Source organism: Triturus cristatus, chromosome 7, assembly GCF_964204655.1.
Source record: "Triturus cristatus chromosome 7, aTriCri1.1, whole genome shotgun sequence".
NCBI classification, from domain to species: Eukaryota; Metazoa; Chordata; class Amphibia; order Caudata; family Salamandridae; genus Triturus; species Triturus cristatus.
In genome coordinates, this window is record NC_140590.1 from 1,175,808,622 (window position 1) to 1,175,826,656 (window position 18,035).

Sequence of the window (18,035 nt, forward strand, 5' to 3'; positions counted from 1 at the left end):
AAGAAGCTGACGATAAGGCTGCCTGGTGGCTGATGAGTTCCCCCATCTTTAAACAGTGGCTTTCAGAAAGGCAAAGAAGATGTGCTGCAAAGGGTGGTGGAGGAACTACAAGAAAATAGTCTAGATTGGGAAACAGAATTCCTCCAATCACTGGCTAGTGCATAGACAAATCTTGCCTCCTCATAACATTCCTGGACCTGGCAAGACTCCATCTGAAGGTGAAGGCTCAGCTGGAAGAGGGCTCTTGACTCCTGCTGGAAAAAGAAGACACACGCCACCTCCGATCAGCCAACCACGCCCTCGCCGCCGTCCCCCGCATCCGAAGAGCGACTACAGGAGGAAGGTCCTTCTCCTACCTGGCCGCCAAGACCTGGAACTCCCTCCCGACCGACCTGCGCCTGACCCAAGACCACCTCTCCTTCAGGAAGAAGCTGAAGACCTGGCTGTTCGAGCAGTAGCGGCACCCCCCCCCCCCCCCCCCCAGCGCCTTGAGACCCTACGGGTATGTAGCGCGCTCTATAAGTGTCATTGATTGATTGATTGATTGATTGGAATTTAGTCACTTTAGCATGGAGCTGAGGCTCGCCTAGGAAGGTCACACCTAAGGCAGGCAAGAAAACCATGGTTTTTTTTTACTGTGAGAGCTTTTTCTACACTGAAATCTGTATCAGCTGGACTTCATGGCAAAGGAATATGGGTTATAAAGCCCTTCCTGGATGTGGCTTCCAGCCTTGCCTTACTGGAGGATTTCAACTTCCAAAAACTTGACTAATCATGAAGATAAAACTTGAACTGGGATTAGGCTCATCTGATTGATCTGATTTACAGCACCATCAGTAGCCAAGATCTCACTTTGTCCAAACTGTGGATTTTATAACCAAATGTTTCAACCAGAGGCAGCCATATCTTTGGACATGCCCTGCTGGAGAAGTTTGATAAACGAAATCCCAAGATAAAGGCTTCGACCAGGATGACCCGCTTGACATATATCGGACCTCCGCTCCATCACGATCGGCCTGAAATCACCCCTCGGTCCAGGTAAACAGCAAGAACTTGATTATCACTGTACTTTTTCATTGTGATTTTTGCCTTAAAATCTTTGTAATTTTCTACGTTGGTTTGGGACTATATTGTTGTGTTTTTTACTTTAACATTTTTGGCACTGCTTGAACTTAACACAAACGTCTCTGGGGCTTCCCTCCTGGCCATTCAGAGCTACAAGGGACTGAGATTCTCTAAGAACTGTATTTTGATCTAACCAGAGTTGATTTATTGAGTTGGTAGGGGTACCCCGCCCCCAAATTATTGACTCTATTCCGGACAGGTGATCGTTTTGCAAATGATATTAAGGACTCTATACCTATGTCAGACACTATACTGATAAAGGTACCTTACCGATTTCTATGAGTTTTCAAGTGGACTGAAAGTCCTGTTGAGTACCTGGCACAACGTGATAGTTAGCACAAAGTCTTACACGCTGTCAATTCTTCCTACAAAGCAATCATGATCAAAGTTCAGTGTGTAAAAAAATAACCTTTTGTACATATTTACTGTATAACCACATACTTTGAAGTGACAATACGAATAATGATATTTGCTGCTGCTAAACAGGCACGACCGCTGGAAAGAAATTGTAGCAAACACCATCCTTAAAATATGTAAAATTGTCGGAAACAGAGCCTTGGTGAGAAACATTGTGGCAATATCACACAAGGTGTTCCAGCAAAGCAACATAGCAAGTACAAAGTAAGGGTACGGGAAACTGCAGTGACTATAGCAGAGCGAGACAGTAAGGCACGTAAAGGGATATATAATTACTAAAACATATTGCAATGCAGCGCTGCAACCAAAGTTGCTGCACTGTTTTGCTTGAGAGGGAGAGCGCAGGAAAGCACCATATCTACAGAGATAGACCGCCAGCACTACACACACCTTTGCACCATAGTGCAAGGGTGTGTGCATAATGCCTAGCATAGATTTTGTACTGGAAGGGTACCGTTTTAGTACAAAATGCTATGCTTAGACAAACTTTAAAACTTTTCATACTTTGTACGTGTGCTGTACCGTGCAGCACACATGCAAGCCTTCGGAGATTGGAGAAATAATGGCAGTTCACTTCGATAACACCAATGTCAAGGCAGCATTAATTTTTCTGCAAAAACCTGTCTACTTTTTTTAGTAGCTTGTGTCAAAACCCATTGATGGTTGGATGGCAACACCCTTGTGCTGCCCATGAAGCGGCTCCTTGATACAACGTAATGAAAAGCACTGCTGTGTTACTTTAAGGAGGGTTTCCATCCTGCACAAAACTACATTTCAAATAAACATTTTGTTCTCATTTGCGTCACTTTTGTGATGCAACCCTAGCAAAAAATATTGATAAATATACCTCAAATTGCAAACAGGAGAAACCCACCAGAACATAGGGAATGGCTACAGGACATGTTAGAATGTGCGACGTCAGAAGAGATCAGAATGAAACATGTCAGAAAAGACGTAAAACTAGAGGATGACCTAAGGGCTGGAGACAGATGTACACAGACTTTCAGATGGGGGCTGGCGTACTGGGCTCACAGCGCACAGATGACTAATAAACTAATGCACCACATGACACACATGTTGCTCAGTACTGAGTGCTGGAGGAGATAGTAGGACAGATTGTCGGTCTGTATTAATGAGCCTGTACTCTGATCAGGAAATACTATGTGCTTGACCTGTCATATTGTTTTACTTAAATCACACTGTTATCGCCCAAGTTCTAGTTTACATCATATGGGGGTTCGGGGTGGGGGAAGGACTGGGTAGATGATTTGTGTTGGCACATCATAGATGTCAAATAAGTAAATGTAAGTTGTGTGATGCCAGATGTAACAAACCATTAATGATGAAAAACTAATAAACATGTTGGGAAAAAAGTTCAAACAGGAGGCAAAATAGCACTATAATTTTTCTGCACCGAAACACAACATCCATCATGTCCTCCATCTATTCTGGAGCTCCCACCGACCCTGCCCCCACCACACCTTCAACCTCAGACAAAAAGAAATTGGACCCCGCCCACCAGCGTCATCAACGCGGTGTTCAGCTCTGCCACCTTTCCGGAAACCTAAAGCATCCCGAAGTCAAGCCTCTTCTGAAGAAGCCCTCAGCGGACCCATCCTACCTCAAGAACTACTGCCCAATCTGGCTCCTCCCCTTCTCGGTCAAGGTACTGGAGAAAGCCGTCAACTACCAACTCACAGACTACATGGAATCCAACTACCTGCTCGACCCTCCCAATCTGGTTTCTGCCCGAACCACAGCACAGAAACCGCCCTTAAAACCGCCACGGACGACGTAAGAGCGATCCTTGACCGCGGGAAGTCAGCAGCCTTGATCCTCCTGGACCTGTCAGCGGCCTTCGACACCGTCTCCCACCACCTCCGCATTCAAAGACTTCACCACATCGGCATCTATGGCAATGTCCTCAAGGTACTTTCCTCTCTGCTTACCGGACGCACTCAGAGAATCCGCTTCCAGCTGTACTCTCTGACACCAAGAGCATCATCTGCGACATACCCGAGGGCTCCTCACTCAGCCCCACACTGTTCAACATCTACACGACTCTGCTGGCATCCATGGCTCGCAGCCATGGTCTCAACATCATCTCCTATGCCGACGACACCCAGCTCATACTCTCCCTCACCAAAGACACGAGCATCACCAGAACGCCATGACTGACATCACTGACTAGATGAGAGCCAACTGCCTCAAACTCAACACAAAAACAAAAAATGAAGTTCTCCTCTTTGAAATATCCCACTCCATGTGGGACGACTCCTGATGGCCCTCCACCCTCGGACTAGCACCCACCACCACCCACACCCCCCCAACCTCGGAATCATCCTCGACAGAGAACTCTCAGCGTCAGATCAACTCGGTGCCTCCACCTTCTTCAACACCCTCAGAATGCTCCAGAAAGTCTTCAGATGGATCAAAACCCACACCAGAAGAACCGTCACTCAAGCCATCATCACCAGTCACCTTGACTATGGGAACGATTTCTACACCAGAACCACCACCCTCCTCCTCAAACGCCTCCAAACAATCCAGACCGCCGCAGCAAGAATCATCCTGGACCTGCCCAGATGACCCAACATCACCGCCCCCACCTCTGTTGCCTGCACTGGCTACCCATCAAGAAGAGATGCTACTTCAAGGTGCTCACGCACGCCTACAACATGGGACTACAATACCTGAACAACCCAGAATGCTTCTTTCCGATCCAGGGAGGACCTGGCCTGGCAGTTCGTTCTGGACTGTTCTTATGAAGCACAGGGTCAAGACTGATTTACCAGATCCACAAAAACTCTAAGGGACAGGTGGCAGACTGACATTGGGGAGCTTGACGAGACAGACTGGCAGGAGGCACTCGCTTTCCCACGGGAGGTGGCAATACCCTCAAAATTGAAGTTAGTGCAACTAAAAATCCTTCATCGAATCTACTATACACTCACAACTCTGCACTGCATGGGTCGTGCTGACACACCACTCTGTCTGAGGCAATGTGGGGGGCAGGCTACCTTTTATCACATACTGTGGGACTGCCCGGAGATCAAACTGTATTGGGAGAGTATCATGGGCACCATCTTGCGGGTGGCCCGGAGCTACAGTCGAACTGGAACCCAAGAGATGTCTTTTAAATATCTGGGAGCCTACAGACCTTACCCATATGGCCCAGGACTGGCTGACGTTAGGTATGACGAAAGCAAAGCGAAACATAGCTCAATACTGGGGCGTGAGGCTCATTCCCTCCCACTGTCAGTGGTGCTGTGACATGGACGGCGCAATGTTAGCGGAGAAAGAGGAATATGTACATAGGGGATGCCCTAAGAAGTGGACAAGGGTGTGGGGAAAATGGAATGCTTTCAGGGAAAACATTTGCGATCCGCATTCAGAGGAATCAATATCAGATGTCAATGACTAACTGTGCGGGTTGGGAAAATTCGGTGCTCTCAACATTTAGATAAACGTGAAGAATTGACTATGAGGAGGAATTGTGGAGAAGAGCATGTAAATGTAATTAATTGTTCTGTGCCTAATTGATGTATCATCATGTATCAATATCTGTCAGACTGTAATATTAAGTGCCAATTAATAAAAAATGCAAATAAAAAAGTTTTTTAAAAAAAGACTGATTTGCATATGGCTAGGTCCAAACTGGGGTGACATAGTGGCCACAAGAACGATGGATTAACCCCAGATCTGTGACTGGGGTGAGAAGTTGATAAGTTTCAGCACTCCGCCTGACCTTACACCAGCCCACCAAACACCTGGGGTTTGCCGCCCTGGCCCTAACCACCGTCCCTGGCATCCATTGTACCTGAGCCAGGGGGCACTACTTCTCCCACTTACAGCCAAAACCTGGAACGACCTCCACATCCACCTCTGAATGTCTATCTCCCTTGCCGACTTCAGGAGTAGACTCAAGAGCTGTCTGTTCGAGTAGCTCCACCTCATGCAAGCGCCTGGATATCCCTCGGGTGATTAGCGCGCTCTACAAGTTCTCATTGATTGATTGATAATCTAAAAGCGGCCTAACAAAATAAACTGAATACTGAGCCAAATACATTCTTGAGCTCATGCTAAGAATATTATCTAGAACAAGCAAAAAGCACTTTGCAAAGCACAAAGAGTCGAGCCAAGGAGGCAGGCATTAAATTAAGCCTGCCAAATTGCATATGCACTAATGCCAGCTGGCCAAAGCCGCGGAATGCCAGGGAACAAGGAAATGAATCAACTGGCATGGAACAAGTGCAAGTTGGCTATGAAAGCAGCCCCACAACTGATATGCAGGATAGACATGAACAAAGCAAGATCCACCAAATGTGCCTATAAAGCAAAGAAACAAGCATTGGCATAGCCAATAGGTCTCACCTTTGGGACCTTATAAGTGTTTAGTTATCCAGCACAATATCCTTGGTGCAACAACATCAAGTCTTGCATGGCTAAACACTTATATGGTCCCAAAGGCGAGACCTATTGACCTAGAGATGTGCGAGAAGAGAGGCAGCTGTGCTAGAGATGTGCGAGAAGAGAGGCAGCTGTGCTAGAGATATGGGAGGAGAGGCAGCTGTGCTCGAGATGTGCGGGAGGAGAGATAGCTGTGCTAGAGATGTCGGAGAGGAGAGGCAGCTGTGTGGGAGGCAGCTGTGCTAGAGATGTGCGAGAGGGGGCAGCTGTGCTACAGATGTGGGAGGAGAGGCAGCTGTGTGAGAGATGTGCAGGAGGAGGGGCAGCTGTGCGAGAGGAGATACAGCGGTGCAAAGCAGAAAACACCTATGCTGTAGGTGTACAAGACGAGGAAGCTGTGATGCTGATGTGCAGTGAACTAAAAAAACAGAATAAAATGCTGGAATTAATCTCAGCCTCCGGTAATTACTTGGGCCACACTGCAACCCACTGGACAGGGAAGGAAAGGAATATGGAGAAGCACATATAAAGGAAGAGGTAGGAGAAAGAACGACCAAGAGAACAGTGGGAGAGGAAGAGAAAAATCAAGGAAGGGGAGAAAAAAAAGGAAAGAACGCAAGAAAGGGTCGAGAGACAGATGGCATGAAGAGGAGAGGGTACAGGTAAGGTGGGACGGAGCAGGAGAGGGAGAAAGAGCGTGGGGAGAGAGCCTGTAAGAGAATCGGAAGGGAGAAAACAGGAGGTAAGAGAGAAAACGGGAGGTAAGAGGAGAGATAAAGAAAGGAATTATAACGTAAACAGACTCAGAAGGTAGAGGGAGAATGAGAAAAATGGAAGAGAAAGAAAACACGAAAAGGAGAATAGAACAAAGAAAAGGAGAGAAAGACAGAGAAAGGGAGGGACAGAGAGAGAGAGAGAGAGAGAGCGCGGGAGGGAGAGAGAAAAAGATGGGTGCAGGAAAGAGACGTAGGAGAGGTTGGTTTCTGTGACTTCACAGTGTGTGCAGCTGGACGCTGTGGTGTGGTCAGTGCATCGTGGGTCCTAGTGCAAGGCAGGCAAAGGGCCTCCTGGATGCTGTGGCGTGGTCAGTGCGTCGTGGGTCCTAGTGCAAGGCAGGAAATGAGCAAGTTGGCTGTTGTTTGAACTTTTTTTAAATACAGGAACCTTCAAGAATCAGTGGCCCCTCAGGTGTCTGGGGCCCGGTGTCACTGCACCTACTGCACTCATGGAAGCTACGCCCCTGGCTGGGTGTCCACTCTGTCTGCCGTGTCCTGTGCAGAACTGTGAAGGCGTGGGTTGTGTGTTTCCGTGCCCGCTGGGGGGGTGGGTGCTGTGTGTGTTCTATACACGACTGCTTCTGCCTCGTTTGGAAGTGCCAAGAAGCACAGGTGTGCTGTAATCAATCTTTAAATGCAGTGCGCGCATCAGAGTGCGCGAGTCCTCATAAGGATTGTACACGCCACTGAGAGGCCTAAGAAACAGTACATTTTCTTCATGCAGCTCTTTCTAACCACGTCTGAGGTTTCCTAGCGCTATGAGTGACTGACAATGGCGATGAGACGTAAGATGTATTTGTAAAGCACACGATCACACATGGGGTTTTCTGGTGCCGTATGACAGATGTTTGTGGTCCCATAGCTAGAGGCATTGCTGCGGGGAGGGCAGGGCGGGGCGGGGGCGGGCGGGACTCACTGCACTGCCAGTCTGTGGCTTAGGCTGCTTGGGATCCTCCACGGCAAAGATAGTGTACTCTGAGAGGAAAGCGGGCTCTGCTATCATCCCGGCCAGCAGCTGTGGCATTCGAGGCTGTAGCAGGGAGACGGAAATAAAACAGTAATGAGGGGAGACACACACTACACTGTTAAAATAGAACTACTCAGGTCCAGCAGAAAGCAGTACACAGCAGACAGACCCGAAACAACGCTTACATGTCACATTCTAAATGTGCTAGAGGGAAAAAAGCAGGCAAGAAACATGAACACGTTAAATCATTTAAAACATATTTGTAAGAGCCTCCGATCACTATGCAAGACACGGGAATTCTGTGAGTGATGAAAAAAAAAGTAACGGAAGAAGATGAGGGAAAATGGCAGAGTTATTTACATATCTGGGCTGCAGAGGGAAGAGTACATGTGAGGGAAGAGAGACAAATACAGAGGGAATAGCATGTGTGAGGAAAGAGAGAAAAATAGAGAGGGAAAAGCACATGTGAGGGCAGAGTGAAAATACAGAGAATAGCACATGTGAGACCAGAGAGAAAAACATAGAGGGAAGAGCATATGTGAGGACAAAGAGAACAAGTACAGGCTATGCCAAGCGGAAGTGATCGTGTTTGCAATCAAACATCAAAGCGGCGAAAGTGAAAGTAATCGAGCAGAGCATCAAAGGGCTGGGTGAGAAGGGAGGGGGGAATGGAAGGAGCGGAGGAGCAGCTGTGCACGTGCACGCCATCGTGCACTCAAGCTTTAGGCCAGCAAACCATGTGGGTAGCACTTTTGAAAGCCCACTTACAAAATGTCTCAAAGAGACAGCTTTCGCTGTCTCAGCGAGACCTAAAAAGGAATGTATACCTTCGTAACCACATCACATGCACACGATCCAAGAGCACATCTTTTAAGCAAGTGATCCGGCGCACTTTCTGTATCTGGAGGCCTGGGTATAAAGGTTACACCATTGGTTGCATGGAGCTTTTATCATCGACTGGAAGTGTATTAAAGAAGATATGAGTGTAATGTGCTATGGCATGGCCAGGGACATCTTAAGGAATTTGAGGGCCCTGGGCCAAACATATTTTGGGGCCCTTGTTTGGAACAGCTTTGAATATATGATCCAATTTCATTCTTTTCATGCCCTCTTTGGCCAGGTCACTGACTCTGCACAAGCAGTCTGGTCCAAATCCTAAATGTGTTCACACCTGATATTCAGGGATAGTGATGTGTGTTTGAATATTGTAATATAGAAGCAGCTCACTAAAATAATTGCAAATAATCTCTATGGCCTACTGCCAATTCTCACATGTGAGGTTCTGTGTTGATCTAAAATGACCTTTTTTATGGATGTTTCTTGGTGTTGAAAAACTAGCAACATTTCTTTGCAAAATGTCTGTAATAGACTCCCACCCACCATTCATATTAAAAATAAATGAAAGGAAAATGGTATTTAAAAACAATCCGGGCCCGATTCACAGAACTAACTTAAGACAAAATCCTAAACTTACTACTTTTGGTATTCACAGAAGTTATGATTTTGTCTTGTTTGTCTTAAGACAAACTTAAGACAAACTTAAGACAGACTTAAGACAAACTTAAGTCTGTCTTAAGTCTGTCTTAAGTTTGTCTTAAGTCTGTCTTAAGTCTGTCTTAAGTTTGTCTTAAGTTTGTCTTAAGTCTGTCTTAAGTCTGTCTTAAGTTTGTCTTAAGTCAAACTTAAGACAAAATCCTAACTTCTGTGAATACCAACAGTAGTAAGTTTAGGATTTTGTCTTAAGTTAGTTCTGTGAATCGGCCCCTCCATGTTTAAGAACCATTCAAAGTCACCAGGGCAGGAGAATCAGCAGAACGGAGCTGGCTCTATCAAGTGGCCCCCTGAAAGGCTGGGGTTCTCGGCCAGAGCCTACTTTGCCCATGCTTTAAAACATCTCTGGGGATGGCGGGTGGGGGGTAGCAGATGATTATAAATTAATATGTTAGATATTCCCACCATTAAGGCAGGCGGGTGGACAGACAATATAGCTATTGAAATGGGTCGGTTTTCAAAGAAAATGAGATTTTGTTGGAGACGGGCTCTTTTCATAACGCTTTTTCATTGGCAACAGTTGCACAAGAACTAAAAAATGACCTTTTTCTTTGGGAAAAAAATATCATTCTGTCTGCAGAAGGGAGAGATTATTCAAGCTGTTCCTAGAAAGGTGCAACTAACAGTGGGAACTGATTAGAATTCTATTGTTCAGATTTTGTTAACCATTCATTAATAGAATACCATTGAACAATTAACAAGGATTCAACACACACAGCAAGAGACGTAGCCATGAGGCCCGAATAAGCAGCGCTAGAAGAATTTGAAAAGTACAGCATGACACAGCAAAATTACAACACCACAACAAAACAAGTCCCACAGGCTTGCAGGAAACTGAGCAAACCTCTCCCTTGTGAAATGGAATCAGTCAGACAAGATAAAAGGCAAGGCCCACTCATCTAATTGAAGACCCTAATAATACTTTCTTTGTCCAAAGACTAGGTCAAGGACACACAAGGAGGAATTTAACTTCCAGAAGCAAACCAGCAGTTGCAAAACAAAAATTGGAATTAAACATTAATCTCGTTTCCAGCACATGGTTTACCCCTAGGTGGCACTGCATAGGAGCAGTTCTCTTTTAACAATCATTTAAAAACTCTGGGGCAGATTTACAAGCCCCTTGCGCCATTTTTGCGTCACTTTTAACATGGGAAAAGTGACGCAAAAGTGGCGCAAGGGGCTTGTAAATATGCCCCTCTATTGCTAACAACATCATGGTAGCCACTTAAAGAGGAGCTCGTAAAAATGCATTACAATGTTTAAGACTGTTTGATTTGAACCCCTCCCACACAAGATTACACAGCATGAGTTGTATTTGTGCAAATGGCGATGGGGCAGCCAACACTTATTACTGCAGGGAAACACCAAAGAAGACAGCTTTGTATTCAATAACTGTTGATTGGATTTAACCTTCCAATGTTACTAAATTTTTAATGGAAACCGTGCTGCTGAGCATACCTTTTAGAACCCTAAAAAGCATACTCGTACTAAGGGCCGCCTCTAGGGGCGTATTATCAAGAACGGTGTTAAAATTATCGCCGCTTTAGCAGCAGGAAACTGCCGCTAAAGTGGGGATAATGGGCTTGATAATATGCCCTAGAGAATTCCAATAGAAGCCCAGGTTCACACTAGAACAAGGGCTTCTATAGGAATTCTCAAGGGCATATTATCAAGCCCATTATCGCCGATTTAGTGGCAGTTTCCTGCCGCTAAAGCGGCGATAATTTTAATGCCGTTCTTGATAATATGCCCCCTAGAGCGGTGCTGCCGGTGCTACCGCACTGGGCGCTGACTTCGGGTGGGCGTGCCCTATATTAAGGCTTAGCACCCCCTGCCACGTTGTTTGCCTCCAGCAATTTTCAGGCAACCATAACTCCGGTGATTAATGCTCTTCCTGGAGGGAGGGAGGGCGGGAGAGAGAGATAGTTTTGTCTAGTGCAAGAGTTTTGACTCATCATAAGGTAGCACAGAGGGTTAATATGCCTGCTGCGAAGAACGGATACCATGCAGATCACAAAGTGCATACAAGATAAATAGTTCAGTGGGTTACTGTTTTTGTCAGAGAGATCCTATTGTTGCTTACAGTTTATAAATTAAAATCCTAATGTAGTCTTTCATTATCCTAATGTTAGAAAATTGGTTAATTTGGGTAGAAATCAATTCCTATTGTAAAGATAACTGCCATCCTTGGTGTTACTTTTTATATTTTGAGTTTCTGCGTCTTCAAACCAAGCACTCTTAAACTATAGTGCCTAGTAGTATGGATGACATGTGATTCCCACACCATGTAGTCCTCTGTCTTATGTAACGTTTTCTTTACAATGATTTACACATGTATGTTTGATTGTCCCTGTATAATATGTGCATGATGTAAAGTGCTTTGACACCCTACACTGGTATGAGTGGCACTATGAAACGAATTAAATGCATTTGAGAGAGAGTAGTTATAGAGACTTTAGGGGCACTGTTAAGGATGTTAGTGAGGGAATCCGTGGCGGAGGTCGTCATTGGGGGGAGGGGGCCAACAAACAGTGTTGCACCAGGCGCCACCAGCACTAACGCCGGTCCTGCTAATACTAATAATGAACTACAAGACACAGTGAAAAAAAGAGGAACATACACACCTAAGCTGCGATACCCGCTATAAAACATAGCACTGCTTGATCTTTGCTTACAAGGGATACGCTTCCTGCTTGTGGTCTTACAGGGCCACACCACATCCCCAACCGATTCAAAGTATGTATGTTGTAACAAACGGAAGTTTCAAAACACAATTTATTTTCTTTTTGCAATTTTATATAGTAAACTCGACCTGAAGGTATTGAAGCGCTTTACATGAGCACTAGTTACATTACACAAGGACACATTCATTTTTTATAGGCAGAGGGAGATTAAGGGATTTGCTCAGAATCACAGGATGTTGAGCCGATGCTGAGATTCGAACCTTGTTCCCAGCTCCAAAGCAGCTCTTTTTTGTGTCTCAATTCTTTATCAAATTCCAAAACAGCTCTGGCCGTTACTTCACACCCTCTTCAACTTGGAAGATGTTCTACTTTCAAAATCAGTTTCAGGCTAGCCTGGCACCTACTAACCCTATGGCTAAAGGCACTCGTTGTGTCAGATTGTAGGCAGTCTTTCAGAGCTCAGGCCCAGGACTTCTAGGGTTATAAGGAGTGGGTGGTCTGGTTTGTCCAACTTACTAAATTTGGATGATTAGACCGGGATTCACCTTGTAGGGTCAGTTCTGCAGGAGGAGCCTTTACTCTTCAGATGGTTGGCTAGGTTTAAATGGAAATCACCTGACAATATCTAGGGGATATTGCAGTGTGTGTGATCTATAGGTCTGCCATTGGCAATATTGTTCTTCTTTATGGGGAGTCCCTCCTTCCTTGGATCCATTCTCTTACCCGCATTGAGATGCCTACAGGAACTCCAGCTCAATTATGTATCATCTCTATCGCTGTAACCTTCTCTTTCTCTTCCTCTTACCTCTGCAGACACTCTGCCAATATCGCTAGGCCTCACCATGACGACAGACGATCACTCTTTGACTGGACTGACTGTAAGTATCAAGCTTCTTCAGCAAGACCTGGTTGGTGCCCATGACCTGTTACGCTCAGACAAATCAAAACTATTGGTCTGGCCAGGAGCCAGGGGAGGGTAAGGTCTGAGGACCATCATAATCAAGTCTCTCTAATGGTATTCACAGAAACAACCAGGTTCTGCATCTATCAAGTGGTATTATCAGGACTCTGATAGAGGCGAGCCTAATGAAAGATCTTACCTAGGATCATAACGCAGCCCCTGCAGAGCGAGGGGCCTTGTGCATCCCCTTTCAGCTCAAGGTTTATGAATATATGAGATATGGAGATCTCTGGGCGACCACACCATTTTCTGCAGACGGCCCACATCTCTTTCTGTAATCTTGTCAGACCTTCTCTCAACTACACACTGCTTCAATCTCCATTTGTTGTACACCAGGAAGGTTCTTCTATTTGTTTAGGTCCTTTCCCTACTGTGGCCACTCATAACCTTTTTTTATTTTCCCCACAGGCCTGTGGTCCCACGTACACCCGCCTGTGTGAGAAGAATTCTTACCTAAGTGGCATCTGCTATCTCTTCGATAAGGACTTTCAGGTGACGCAGGAGCTAAGACCCTCTTACCAAGGTGCTGGAAAAGATCAAACGCTGTTTAAAGCTGTAGGGTCACCTGCTCATATACCTTGTTTATCAGGCTGTACAAATCTGTTTACCTACCTATGCCGCTACATTTGTGTGTATCCACCAGTCAGAACTCTGGTTAAGGTATAAGAACAAGTTTTATTAAATATCTAAATAATTATGTTTCTGATATTCAAAGTCGGCAAAGTGTTCCTCTGCTAAGTTCATGAAGATTTGTTTCAGAACTGTTAGAGCTTTGTGAAGATCACAACAATTTTGTAGCTTAAACAAAATGGAAAACATTCTTGCACAACGGTTATTTTGTAGAATAAGACATCAAATTCACATATTATTTAGCAGAAGAATGATTTGGAAAAAAGCGTTTTGTGTGAAACTTATTTTGCAAAAATACTTCTTTGAATGAATCTTTGCACGAGAGAAGCTTTCTAAATTTGACATAGAAAGTGCAATGTTTGTCAATTTCATAGACAATTTTGCTGGTGAAGTTTAGATTTCACCTACCCCTAATTTCTATGTATAACAATGTAGCATACCTGAGCAAATGGACTGCCACAGAAATTCATATAGGTTTGGACATCTACATTTGTGTATGAAAGCAATCTTGTAGGAAGTTTAATTCTTGTAACGTTAGCATTATACTGTATAGGAACATTTGTATAGCGCCACATATTTCTGAAGAGGCAGCAAAATGCCCTGATTTTCCCATGGATTCTGGGTTCCTGGAATAGAGTGTTTAAAAAAGTGTTGGTTGTGGTTTAACATAAGTGGGAGATGTTGGGTGAAGTGCCTGGGGTTTGAAGACATGCTGCCACCATGCTGGAGTCTACAGCACATAGCATATGGATGAAATGTTGCCAACAGTGTGAGAGAAAGTGCATCCATGCTTATCTACTCATAAATTGGTATAGATCATCCAGAATCTTCATTAGCAATGATGGGAAGCCCCATGTCGTCAATGCCTTTTTGAAACAAACTCAAGGTGATTGTCAATAGTTTTCCCCCAGACAGGCACTGTATTCAAAAGCTTGGTTGTTCCATAATTTTTTATTGGAGGCACAGTCATTAGTGGAGCAAACATTGACCAAAGAGATCTAGACTGACAATATGTCTGGAGGTTTTGTTGTTGAAGAGAGGTGCTGCCCCATGGATTGTTCGGTGAGCTATGCATATTGCATTAAACAAGACCCATCCGGCTGCTAGAGCCTTTGTAGGAAGAGATAGATTCCATTGGTGACATCAAGGAGAGAGAGAGTACTAATATAATGGCGGCTTAGACTTTTTAGGGGACCCAGGTATGGAAAAAGTCATTAAAGGCATCGCTTCATGTGGAAGCGTTGTTTAGCTGCTTAATTTGCTTGACAAATCCAGCATGAGGCAGTCCTTAATTATTGTCCAAATAAATCCGGTCCCATGCTTAAGCCAGACTGAAAGCCAGATTAGGAGAATTTCTAATTTAATAAAGTCGGAAGTATAACCCTAGCCCAGCTCTTCCTGAGTAACAAATGAAGTGCAGCTCTGAGGTAAGGACAAGAGACATCTGTAAGATTTATTTTCTTCATTTTGCAAAGAGGAATTGCTGACTTAACTCCAAATGCCAGATCCATAAGAAGGTATTGCTACACATTTGGCATAGTAAATCTTAGTCAAAGCTTCAATGGACTTGTTGCCATGTCTAGACACAAAATCAAAAAGGGCTGAGATGGATCAAGTAAAGAGTCATCTTTTACTGGAGAAAAGACTGGGCTGATTGTTATATGAGCCAAGCATGGCCCCAAGGTAGGGAAAAAGTGACCCTACTAATAAGTCGCTCCCTCACTCTAAAAGCTTGTAATTTAGTGGGCCTAGGTCCAACAACAAGACATGTGACTTAGTAAAATTACAATTTAAGTTAAGGCTGTACATAAAGGCAACAAATGAGTCTAACAGTTGTGTTAGGCCATTGGCCATCCTGGAGAGTAATTCTGCATCATCAGCATAAAATAAGGCCCTAATCGGGCAAAAACATGCAGTTGTACAAAAGAACGGTGATGGATCAAACCCAGATCTGTTGACTGGGTGTGAGTGTTTGATTGGTTCTGATGCTCCGTCCATCACCACCCCCTTTTGTACTGCTTTGTTCGCCACAAGTTGGCAGGGTATGCTCAGACGTGAGTCCCTTGCTCACTTTGCCACTGGATTCAAGCAAGCCTGGCTGAAGACGGCTGAAGTGCCAGAAACCGGTCCTAGGAAGCTTGTTTCCGGTCCAGGGAAGGCATGGCTTGGCAGTTCGGGCTGGACTGTTCCCATGAGGCACAGGGTCAGACTGATTTGCATATGGCCATGTCTGAACTGGGGTGGCAGAGTGGGCTAAAGAACGGTGATGGATCAAACCCAGATCTGTTGACTGGGTGTGAGTGTTTGATTGGTTCTGATGCTCCGTCCATCACCACCCCCTTTTGTACTGCTTTGTTCGCCACAAGTTGGCAGGGTATGCTCAGACGTGAGTCCCTTGCTCACTTTGCCACTGGATTCAAGCAAGCCTGGCTGAAGACGGCTGAAGTGCCAGAAACCGGTCCTAGGAAGCTTGTTTCCGGTCCAGGGAAGGCATGGCTTGGCAGTTCGTGCTGGACTGTTCCTATGAGGCACAGGGTCAGACTGATTTGCATATGGCCATGTCTGAACTGGGGTGGCAGAGTGGGCTAAAGAACGGTGATGGATCAAACCCAGATCTGTTGACTGGGTGTGAGTGTTTAATTGGTTCTGATGCTCCGTCCATCACCACCCCCTTTTGTAAAAACATGCAGTTGACATGTTTTGTCCCTCAGGAGTGCCCCGTGCAGGTAAGAGTGGTGGGGCGGGGTGGGGTTGGGATTCAACAGACAATGACGAGGGAAAATGAAATAAATAAATAATTTTCCCTCGTTGTCGTCCGTCAATTCCCCCCCACCCCGCCCACCACTCCTACCTGCACGAGCCCCTCCTGTTGTCCTTCCGAGATCAAAATATTGCCCTTAATGATTTGTATATAACGTAAAAAGAAGAGGGAACAAGATACAGCCCTGGTGGACCCCCCCCCCCCTTCCAGTTAAAAGGAACTGTTACAATTAATTTAAAGAGAAGACAAGTGTTTTGCAGAATCTGCTGCCTAGTCAGGGCAGAAAAAGTTTTGTTCAGCCTCAAATGTATTACTTGTCAGTATTCTAGATTATGGACAGGAAACAACATCTGGGAAATCAATTTAATCTCAGAGACTCTGAAAAGTTTTTTAAAGCTGACAAAAGATTAGTGCTTGGTATAATGTCCCCATAAATTATAATAAGCGCCAAAAATGTGTGCAGCTTTTGTGCTTTTGTGCATTTATAGTAACACTGGATTGTAGCAGGATTGTACTATATCCCTGTGGAACACTTAAAAGTCTCTTATTTGATTTCCATGTGAACATTAGAAGAATTGTGACAAAGAATTTGAGTGACTCTTTACACTTTTTCCTTTGTGTTACATTTGGGACACTTTGGGTGCCTTCAGTGCCCTCTTCTGAAAGCTCTTATGGTGCTATGCTATTTCCGCAACATAGGGGTATGTGTGTGTGTGTCGGGGTGTGCGTGTGTGTGTGGGCATTTATAACCCACGCTGTGGGGACCGGCCCAGTCCTCATGGCATGTATTAACCTGTCAGAACCTGACAAACACTATCTTTGTCATGACCGGTGAGTCAGGAGGACCTGTCCCCCTAGTACGATTAGGTACTTTCAAGCAAGTGTTTAAAAAAATGAAAAGTGCAGTTATGTTTGCCTCTGTCTGCTTTATAACATACCCTACTATCAAAGCGGGCGTGGAGTTAGAATAGTAAATACACACTTCATTACAGTCAATGGCCGGTCCTCATAATAATAGGTATGTTATTGTATTGTATGGTATTTGGATTTATATAGCACTTACAACCCCTGACGAGGCATTGAAGCACTTTTTGGCAAGTAGCACGCTACTCCGGAACCCATAAAGGATTAGTGGTGAAATTAGTATAGTGAAATATAAAAATAATAGTGGATATATTAGTCTATTATTTGGATTGAGAAGGATAGTGGAGAGATAGAGGAGGGAAAAGGTTTGCATCATTTATATAGCGCTTGTCACCCCCAATGAGGCGTCGAAGCACTTCTAGGCAAGCAGCACGCTACTCCGGAACCAAAAAGGATTAGTGGTGAATTAGTCTGGGAGAATATGAAATTAATTTGAGCGGTGAACATGTTAGTCTGCTATTTGAATTGAAAAGGATAGGGGAGGGATGGAAGAGGGAATGGTTTGCATTTATATAGTGCGTGCTACCCCTGATGAGGCATTGAAGCGTTCTTTGGCAGGCAGCATGCTACTCTGGAACCCAAACAGGATTATTTTGGCATTAGTATAGGGAAATATGACATCAATTTGAGTGGTGTACATGTTAGTCTGTTATTTGGATTGAAAAGGAATAGTGGAGGGATAGAAGAGTTTTTTCCGGGGGGGTTTATAGCTGTAGGAGAGGGTTTGGGTTATGTTGTGTGTGTGTGTGGTTTAACTCTGGGGTGGAGAGGTGATAGTGAATCACAGTAATATTGATTATTTTATTTAACATCAAATGAAATTGCCCTG

The 18,035-nt window shown here is 44.8% G+C and overlaps 1 protein-coding gene across 1 annotated transcript in view; it reads left to right on the forward strand.

The window, feature by feature from the left end:
- Positions 1–18,035, forward strand: part of LOC146811372 (integrin alpha-M-like) — a 278,712-nt gene that overhangs the window by 112,335 nt on the left and 148,342 nt on the right. The window contains exons 4-5 of the mRNA XM_085618488.1: positions 12,744–12,808; positions 13,300–13,414. Of these exons, the coding sequence (XP_085474614.1) occupies positions 12,744–12,808; positions 13,300–13,414 (180 nt within the window). The remainder of the gene's footprint in view (positions 1–12,743; positions 12,809–13,299; positions 13,415–18,035) is intronic.